We start from the raw sequence: 9,206 nt of genomic DNA, 5'->3' as shown, positions 1-9,206 counted from the left end.
TTAGCAAATAGGATGTCATGTAAAAATTACAAGGAACAACATTCGATGGGGAAAAATCGTGGATGCGATTTTGTGGATGTTGTTTCGTGGATGCCAATTTTTGAACTATGTTTCGTGGACAAACATATTTTTTTGAGCATTTTGTCGAACATCTTCGAGACGTTTTGTGTGTTTTCCATCTTAATGAAAATAATAATTTGTGGCATGTGTACACATAAAAGAGAAAAAGATGAAAACATGTGATGTTAAATGATAATAATAACTGAAATCATAAGATTATTTTAGAAAGTAAAAACCAACTTTGTATTTTGAATATTTCTTCTGGTGACCAGGAAAATGACGATGGTGAAGCTTTCTCTTCCGGTGAAATTCAAGACAAGCAATTCGTGTTTCTGCTAGACTTGTATTCCCTTGGAGTATTTCTATGTGTCATTGTCATTGTGTCGGCGTCATCATCTCTAAAGTTCTCATATAAGCTTTTAAGAAAATTCAAAACCACTATGAATGAATTAAAAATATTATAATTGAAAGAAGTGATTACAGTTCTATTAGCCACATGACCATGTGTAGAGATAAAAATCAATTTAAAATAGGAAAAAAAACTTGCAATGACCAAATAATCTAGAAAAAAATACCTTCATAGACACATTGTGTCTTTCTAATTTCATTAAAAGACACTTCTTACCTGCCACATACTTTCTTATTGTTGAATGACTTTATCACCCCTAAACTAACCAAACTTTAACTAGTTAAAACAAACCAAGCAAAACACGTGCTATTTCTCCAAAAGTAAATGTGAAAACCCTAATCCCTCCTAGTTTCCAAATCTCAATTTTTCTCGCTCATTCTGACTCCGCTAACCTAGATTTCAAAAAAAAAAAAAAACTGTTCGCCACTCTCATTTCTCTAAACCCACAGCGGAGCTTCTCTTAAATTAATCGATTTGGGATTCCTCATTTGAGTCTGACCATCGGGGTCACTATTCTCCAGCTCGTCACCGGTTCTGTCGCATTTACTACCACCACCACGGGTCTCTTCCTTGTCACTTTTCTTTTGTTTTCCTCATATTTTAACTCTGTTTTGTTCTAATTTATTCCATATCAAGTATACTTCTTTCCTTGACCTGCACAGAGAGAACCTTTGAGACTCGTGTTGAATCTGGTAGGAAGTGAATCTAAGTTTTCAACATCTAAATCTAAATCTTGGTTCTTTATTGGTTTTTAGTGGGTTTAAATAATCTGGGTACTTTTGCATTGTTTCCCACTTTTGCTATACCAAAGTGTGTTCTTTTAGATTTACAAGTAATAAGAACAATGAGTTGATCTTGATTGTGTTTATTGGATCTATATTTTAAAGGATTTAAGCTATAGTTTGTGTATGAAATTTAATTTTCAGGGCCTTAAAACCAGAACTAACCAGCTTAAAATAAAAAATGTGTCTCAGACCCCAGCCTCCATGGAGGAAGAAGATTACCCTGGATTACGCTGCTCAATACTACCTGTCTCCCGACCTCAACCCCAGCTCACCTGTCCACATCGCCCATAACAGCAGCCTCCACATCCACTTCCCCAACCCCCTTGCTTTTTGCTGGTAACAACATCCCCATGTGTCCCTTGTCCACAACACCACCATCCACTCCTCGCAAGTTCAAGACAACCACATCCACACACCCCCTCTGTCCACAATACCCAAGCAATACACACATACTGATCCTGCCCCTCACATTTCTGGACATCCACAAAACCATAATCCGTCCTTCTCACCATGCACCTCAGCTATCCTCCTGATGATTAACAGTCTCTTTTACATCATGCTCTCTTTGGTAATGTATGTACTAAAACTCTTTTTTGTAGTCTCAACCGAATTTTGCTAGATGCAAAACATTCATAGACATGCTAGTGTATAATTATTAATTTTTCTTTTGCAATCTGTTTAGCTCTGTGTCCACATCTACGCAAGACACTTTTTCAGAAAAAAAATTAACCAATTAGTTAGGAAATCTGGAAAAAAAATCGGCTATCACATTTAACCAAAAAATCCCGGCTTAATTTAAAAAGAATACTAGACACATTTTTGGATTTTCTCCTACTTTTCCAAACCAATAAATTACATAAGCCATAACAACCATTAGATATAAAAAAGTTTTTCAAATCTTGTGGCTAAAATCTAAACGTATTGTTCTATAAACCTAACGACATTTAATTTCCCATCTAACTAAAACCAATTCAAGTAACCATTTTTTTTTTCCAACAAAAGCCCAACTAACTTCATTAATGGTCAAGGACATAATTGTCCACAACGAGCATTGATAATAGGAATTGTGTGTTTCAAATAACAAGTGTTCTTTTGAGTAAAAAAAAAATAAAAGTGTCTAATTACGTAACTCACTCAGTAATCTATGTTCATAGGACGAAATAGGTAATTCACGCCAGAAAGTGTGTCACACGTAGAATATGTGACTAAAAGTGTAATTGACAACCGGAAATGTGTCAGTCAAATGGGTACAAAAATTTCATTTAAACCAATTAAATAAGCATTTGGTGGGATGTCGGAATCATTGGTGCCACGTCTCAGCTGGGCTTTAGGTAAGATAAAGAGGAAGAAGTAGCATCAGTTCTGATAACACAAGAGTAAGAGAGGATATGGTTGGAAAGGAAGAACCATGCGTTTACCAGACCCCAGACGCGCCAGTGGAGGCGCGTGTGCAAGACCTTCTATCTCGCATGACTCTGCCGGAGAAGATCGGCCAGATGACTCAAATTGAACGTACTGTCGCTTCTCCAGCCGCCTTTAGAGATTTCTTCATCGGTACACACACAAACCACACATCATCTTATCTCTTCCTGTCTGAAATTTTACTTGCGTGTCCTTTTTCTTGCCGATTATGGCAAATATCATTTGTCAGATTTTCTTCCTTTTTCATTCTCAGACTTACTATAATTAGTAATATATATTTTGTTTTAAAAATACAGGCAGTGTACTGAACGCCGGAGGGAGTGCGCCGTTTGAGGATGCTAAGTCGTCGGATTGGGCGGATATGATAGATGGCTTTCAGCGATCAGCGTTAGCGTCGCGTTTGGGAATCCCTATAATCTATGGCACAGACGCCGTTCACGGCAACAACAATGTCTACGGCGCCACCGTCTTCTGCCACAACATCGCCCTCGGAGCCACCAGGTTTCTTTTTTTTTTCACTTTGAGCAAACTAACTGTTTCTGTCAAAGAGTAGAAGTCCAGAAAGTGATTTGCATGCGCTGGAGCTGGATGCGTAGGACTTACTTTTTGATTTGATCTGTTCTGTTTCTGTCTTTCTGCTGAAACTTGTCTTGTGGTAACTCTGTAGAGACGCGGATTTGGTCAGAAGAATTGGAGCTGCAACAGCACTTGAAGCTAGGGCGAGCGGAGTTCACTGGGCGTTTGCTCCCTGCGTGGCCGTGAGTCAGCTTTTAGTATTTATTGAATATAATGATTTAAAATATAGATTGAATGGAAATTTGTTCTTGTTTTTCTTACAGGTATTGGGAGATCCGAGATGGGGACGAAGCTATGAGTGTTATGGAGAAGACCCTGGACTTGTCTCTGAGATGACTTCGCTGGTCTCTGGACTACAAGGCGAACCACCCGTTGAACACCCAAATGGTTACCCTTTTGTTGCAGGAAGGTATCATCAAAATACACTATGGCTTGATTTAGAGTCTTTTAAATAGTCTTGTTAACATCCTCTCATGGGATCTTTTACTGGGTGATAGCAACAAGGTCGTCGCATGCGCCAAACACTTTGTTGGAGATGGTGGTACGGACAAGGGGGTAAACGAAGGGAACACCATTGCATCATATGAAGACTTGGAGAAGATACATATTCCTCCATATCTTAAGTGTCTTGCTCAGGGTGTCTCCACGGTTATGGCATCTTACTCCAGCTGGAACGGAAGTAACGTTCACTCCAATTACTTCCTCTTAACAGAAGTTCTCAAGGAAAAACTCGGTTTCAAGGTTGGTGTAACTCTTTTCTTGATTGTGACTAATGCAAAATTTATAAATAAAAAAAAAAAGCTTAAAGTTTGGTGCTAAGGGTTAGCTTCCTATCTTTCCAGGGATTTATAGTTTCAGACTGGGAAGGTTTGGACCGGCTTAGTGACCCGTGGGGATCGAACTACCGCAACTGCGTTCAAACTGCGGTTAATGCTGGAATTGACATGGTAAGAGTTTTGAAACGAATATGCAAAAATATTTCATCTTAGCATATGATTTTCACCATTATGGAATCAATGTTATTGCAGGTGATGGTACCATTTAAGTATGAACAGTTCATACAAGACATGACGGACCTGGTGGAGTCGGGGGAAATACCAATGGCTCGGGTCAATGACGCTGTTGAAAGAATACTCAGAGTGAAGTTTGTGGCTGGTCTCTTCGAACATCCTTTGTCGGACAGATCTTTGTTGGGAACTGTTGGCTGCAAGGTGATGTGTCTCGTAACGTACCCGAGTTGAGAAGTATGAGAGCCTTATTGGCTCTGTTTCTATGCATGCAGGAACATAGAGAATTGGGGCGTGAAGCAGTTAGAAAGTCGTTAGTGTTGCTAAAGAACGGGAAACATGCTGATAAACCGTTTCTGCCACTAGATCGCAACGCCAAGAGAATTCTAGTCACTGGAACGCATGCAGATGATCTTGGGTATCAGTGTGGTGGGTGGACAAAGACATGGTTCGGTCTAAGTGGCAGGATCACTATCGGTAGTTAAATCTACAGCTATATGGTTTTGAAAGAGACTAACTGGTAGAGATGCTGTCGGAAAGTTAACTAACTTTGTCTGAAATGTAGGCACGACGCTTTTGGATGCCTTAAAAGCAGCAGTTGGAGACAATACCGAAGTGGTCTACGAGAAAACTCCATCAAAGGAAACCTTAGCCTTGAATGAAGGATTCTCTTACGCCATTGTTGCAGTGGGGGAATCACCCTATGCAGAGACTAAAGGAGACAGCTCGGAACTCATTATACCATTTAACGGTAGCGATATTGTAACCACGGTGGCAGAGAGAATCCCGACTCTGGTGATGTTGATCTCAGGACGACCTGTGGTCTTGGAGCCGACAGTTCTTGAAAAGACGGAGTCTCTAGTAGCTGCTTGGCTGCCTGGAACAGAAGGACAAGGAATGGCTGACGTCATTTTTGGAGATTATGACTTCGAGGGGAAGTTACCAGTGAGCTGGTTCAAAACAGTTGAGCATTTGCCGCTAAACGCTCGTACCAATTCGTATGACCCATTGTTCCCTCTTGGTTTCGGTCTCAGTTCAAAACCAGTGTAACTTCACCAGTCTTATTGTGTACTTTGGGGAAGTATCTAATGCCATGTATTACAAACAATGTCGTGTTTGTAAAATAAGCTAGCAATAAGTACTATTGTATTGTTGGTTTGCTATTAGTAACAATATTAATTAATAAAATGTAACGCTAAATATAAAATTTTGCATAAAATACATAAGTAAATATTAAATTATAATTAAAATACCATATTATTTCATAAAAATATTATCGTAACACTCTTCTATATGATCAACTAGTGCATTTGACAAGTTTTTTTTGTAATATTGTTGTTTTCTAAATCTTATTTAAAATATTTTAAAGTTATATCTAATTTTATGTGTAAAAATAAAATTGATAAAAAAAAAATTGAAATATTTATGAGATATAAACATTTTAAGGTTTAAAATGATGAAGACAACATATTTAAGAATCATCAATTCGATATGTAATTGTAAATATCAAAATGTAAAATAAAATATGAAACTGAGTAGTAAGCAGTTTCAGTACTAAAACTTTGAAAAAAAATTTTGAAGAGCAAAGAACCTATATATTTAAAGTTAGAGAATGTGTTTTGAAGATGCTGTTAGATTTTCTTCGAATTAGAGTGTTTACTTGTTTTCCGTCCCAGTGCAACCTGGATGTGCGTTAACTCATCTTTGGCATCAAATTGGCCAGACACCGGAAAATAGAAAACTAACAGATATAAACAATAAAGTTGAGCTTCTGATTGATGAATGGGTCCAAATCCAAATAGTTAGCCGAAACTAATTCTACATCAGATGTATGAATAATGGCTACAGAATCTTAGTTCGCATATCTATATTGACCAAAGTAACAGATACATTAGTTTTTGACTACACAGAGTATTCATGGGTTAACACAATCTCAGATAAAACTAACTCATCAGTCTACTCTTCCCGGATTTGCTCGCTTTATGGCTCCTTACCGGAGTCAAATACAATCTTAATAAACTGTTATCAAGGTTTTCTCTAGTGCCATCATTTGCTTTTCTCTGGTGAAGATGTTGACTTTGTTTGGCCTCAACTCCGTCAACCAATCCGTCACACGAGTTTCTCCCAACCTCAACACTGTTAATAGATCCATGAAACAGACCATCACACGAGCTCCTTCCACCTTCGAAGCCACTGACAATGTTAGCACCACTAAACACACCATCACAAGACTTTCTAGCGCTTACACTGTAGCTTTTCAAAAGCTTCTCACTAACACCACCATTGGTTTCTCCTTTAGATACTCTCCTAAGCTTTAACAAAGACTCAGCCAAAGAACCCTCGACCGCATTTCTTTCAAGTTTCAAACTTTGCTCGGTTTTGATTTCCTTATTCTTCCTCTGTATCAGTCCCCAAAGGTTCCATCCCTTGGCCCATTTCTTCTTAGGTTTCTTCAACTCTACACTATCCTGCTTCCTCTCACTACGAGCAGCTACACAAATCTTTCCTCTAGAGACTAACTCTTTGCTCTCTGGTTTGTGATTTTTGATCGAATACCAATTTGAATCCCTAAGTTCCTTCTCCGTAACCAATACCTTAGCGCCATGAAACAAACCAACAGTTTCAGGCGATACCTTTGCGTTGGAGATAGCTTTCAACTCATCAACCTCGAGCAATCCTTGTCTCTTACTCGAAACCGATCGATCAAAGCTTCTTCTTCGAGAGTAATAGTTCCTCGTTTGAACCGTTCCACCTGGACTCTTCTCCTCCTCTTCTTCTTCCTTGTTACCGGAGGGTTTCTTCTCAGTGAAGGTTTCCGTTACAGTAGACAATGGCGTCGGCTTGCTATATGATTTCTCGATCAAGCATCCATCCCATGACGCCCTAGGTTTCTCAAACGAGATCCTACCTCCGTCGAGAGACAATCTACGATCTACATCACAGGAGCGACGGCCGGCGAGTTTCTCGTCTTCTCTCTTCTCCTTGTGATGACTAAGTGAGAATCTCTTCAGCTTCCTGCTCCAAATCGACGCGAAGTCGTTGTCCTTCTTCATTTGGTTTCCCCAATCCAGATCTATAAACTCCTTCATCGTCTTCTTGTGCTCTCCACTCTCTTCTTCAACGATCTTCCTTTCCTTACCTTCATCAAAACCTTTGATATCTTCTCCGTCGTAGTAATCTTCCTCTTCTTCTTCCTCCTCTTTCAAATCCGGGACCAGAGGCTTTCGAATCGAGAGATCGAGCCGTTCTTCGTCATCATCGACGAACAGGTCGCGGAGAGAGCTCGCGCTTGACCTAGCGTCACACGACCTCCGTCGCGGCTGCTCCGAGACGGATGCGGCGGATGCGTTCCGAACGGAGTGGGAACGGATGCGACGGAGCTCAGGGGGTTGAACGGCGGCTGGGGAAGAAGATTGAGCCTCTATGGTGACGAGGCGTTCACGGAGGCAGGAGGCGCAGAAACCGCTGGATGGTTTGGCGGAAGGGTGACGGTTGCAGAAGGAGGAGGAGCGACGGCGGTTGGATTGCTTGAGGTGGGCCATGGAAGTTCGTTAATCGCTGCTGCGGCGGTGACTTCAGAGTTCAGACTTATTAGGGAGTGAGAGTGAAGTTTATAATGGACTTTATGCTAATTTACCCTACAACCTTCGTAGTGTATTCTTATTTGTCCCTCCTAATAAATTATTTAATTTTTATTTTCTTTTAATTACAGAAAAATGGTTAAATACTAATATACCCTTAAAAAATCTAGTAAACTACAACCAAACCTAAGTTAAACCCTCTAACCCAACTCAAGTGTTTCCTTCTTCCTCTTTAGAATCCAACACAGACCACGTTCTTCTTCTTTCTTCACTTTCCCCTTTCTCTTTAAAATCCTAATCGACGATCCTTTCTCGTCCTTGTTCGAAATCAACTCCGACGAATCACATCTCTCTTACTGTGGGATGTTTCACCGTCGACATAAGGCTTCGATTTCGTGTCTCTTCCTTGTTGGAAATCATTTGTCTTCATCTTCTTCAGTCTCGAAAAATCCGGGTAAATTGTTTCTTTCTTCAAGTTTTGTGTTAATTTTTAATGTGGGTTTGAAAGCAATTAGTAGAAATTTGTTTGTGAATGGTTAAATGAAGTTTGAAAGGGAAGTGATTTGAAAGGGAAGGGATTTGGATATTTCTGGAAATAGGGTTTGAAAGGGAAGCAATGTCTGCTTTTTGTTATGTTAATCTCGCTGTCATTGATTATTTCTAGTCTTTATTGTTGTCATTATCATAATTAACTTTTTTTTCTTTTTGGGTTCGGAAGGTATCCAATACTATTGTAATTAAACAAAGGTTGATTGCTTCTTCATTTTCTGGGTTTGCGTTTAAGTCTTCCTTAAATTCTATGCAATCTAATGGACTGATCTGAGATCTTGATTCTCCAGGTTGCTCTGTATGTTGGTGGTCTTTATGTTTGTGGAAAGGTTGGAGATTTTCAATTATCTTCTGATTTGCCTCCATAGTTTTGAATTCTTATCATTATATGAACTTGTTTAAAAAACTTGCAGATTGGATGGGAATCTGTAATAAAAATGGGATTAGACACACAAGAACTGTTCTTCCACAAAAATTTTATGTATTATAACCCTCTCGTTCTGATAGTAAGTCTTTGTCTTATCAGTAAGTCAGAACCCTTAACATGTCTTGTTTCCTCTAATATATATTCTATTACATTTAGACAATTATGGTTTGGCTCTGTGGTGTTAACTTGTGGGTGTTTTCTCAGACCGGGGTCGATTATGCATCAATATTTTATCTAGGACCAGATCATCTTAGTCACAAAGAGATATGGAAGGTACTACAATTCTTAGTTAGGACCATCTTTATCCTTTTTTCATGCATTTCTGAAAATCTGCGTGTGTCATAGTGTGCTAGGTGGATGATACACGATAATATTGACTAGCATGACTGC

At 39.2% G+C, this 9,206-nt stretch overlaps 2 protein-coding genes and 1 long non-coding RNA gene across 3 annotated transcripts; 2 read left to right on the top strand and 1 right to left on the bottom strand.

Annotated features, from left to right (window-relative positions):
- Positions 1–2,547: 2,547 nt before the first annotated feature.
- LOC106335957 (beta-glucosidase BoGH3B) lies at positions 2,548–5,445 on the top strand. Its single transcript, XM_013774655.1, has 9 exons — positions 2,548–2,808; positions 2,973–3,177; positions 3,344–3,434; positions 3,516–3,661; positions 3,750–3,993; positions 4,095–4,199; positions 4,281–4,463; positions 4,535–4,736; positions 4,825–5,445. The coding sequence occupies exons 1-9, from the start codon at positions 2,643–2,645 to the stop codon at positions 5,307–5,309; spliced, it is 1,827 nt and encodes a 608-aa protein (XP_013630109.1). The 5' UTR covers positions 2,548–2,642; the 3' UTR covers positions 5,310–5,445.
- A 666-nt stretch (positions 5,446–6,111) lies between these two features.
- Positions 6,112–7,871, bottom strand: LOC106329473 (UPF0503 protein At3g09070, chloroplastic). The gene has a single exon (XM_013768131.1). The coding sequence runs from the start codon at positions 7,799–7,801 to the stop codon at positions 6,203–6,205; it is 1,599 nt and encodes a 532-aa protein (XP_013623585.1). The 5' UTR covers positions 7,802–7,871; the 3' UTR covers positions 6,112–6,202.
- Positions 7,872–8,063: 192 nt separating this feature from the next.
- On the top strand, positions 8,064–8,871 carry LOC106333744. The gene is made up of 3 exons (XR_001268450.1): positions 8,064–8,294; positions 8,680–8,718; positions 8,803–8,871. It is a non-coding gene; the product is annotated as an uncharacterized LOC106333744 (long non-coding RNA).
- The last annotated feature ends 335 nt before the right edge of the window (positions 8,872–9,206 follow it).

Source organism: Brassica oleracea, chromosome C3 (genome assembly GCF_000695525.1).
Source record: "Brassica oleracea var. oleracea cultivar TO1000 chromosome C3, BOL, whole genome shotgun sequence".
Taxonomy (NCBI): domain Eukaryota; kingdom Viridiplantae; phylum Streptophyta; class Magnoliopsida; order Brassicales; family Brassicaceae; genus Brassica; species Brassica oleracea.
This window is presented reverse-complemented; position numbering and strand designations above follow the sequence as displayed.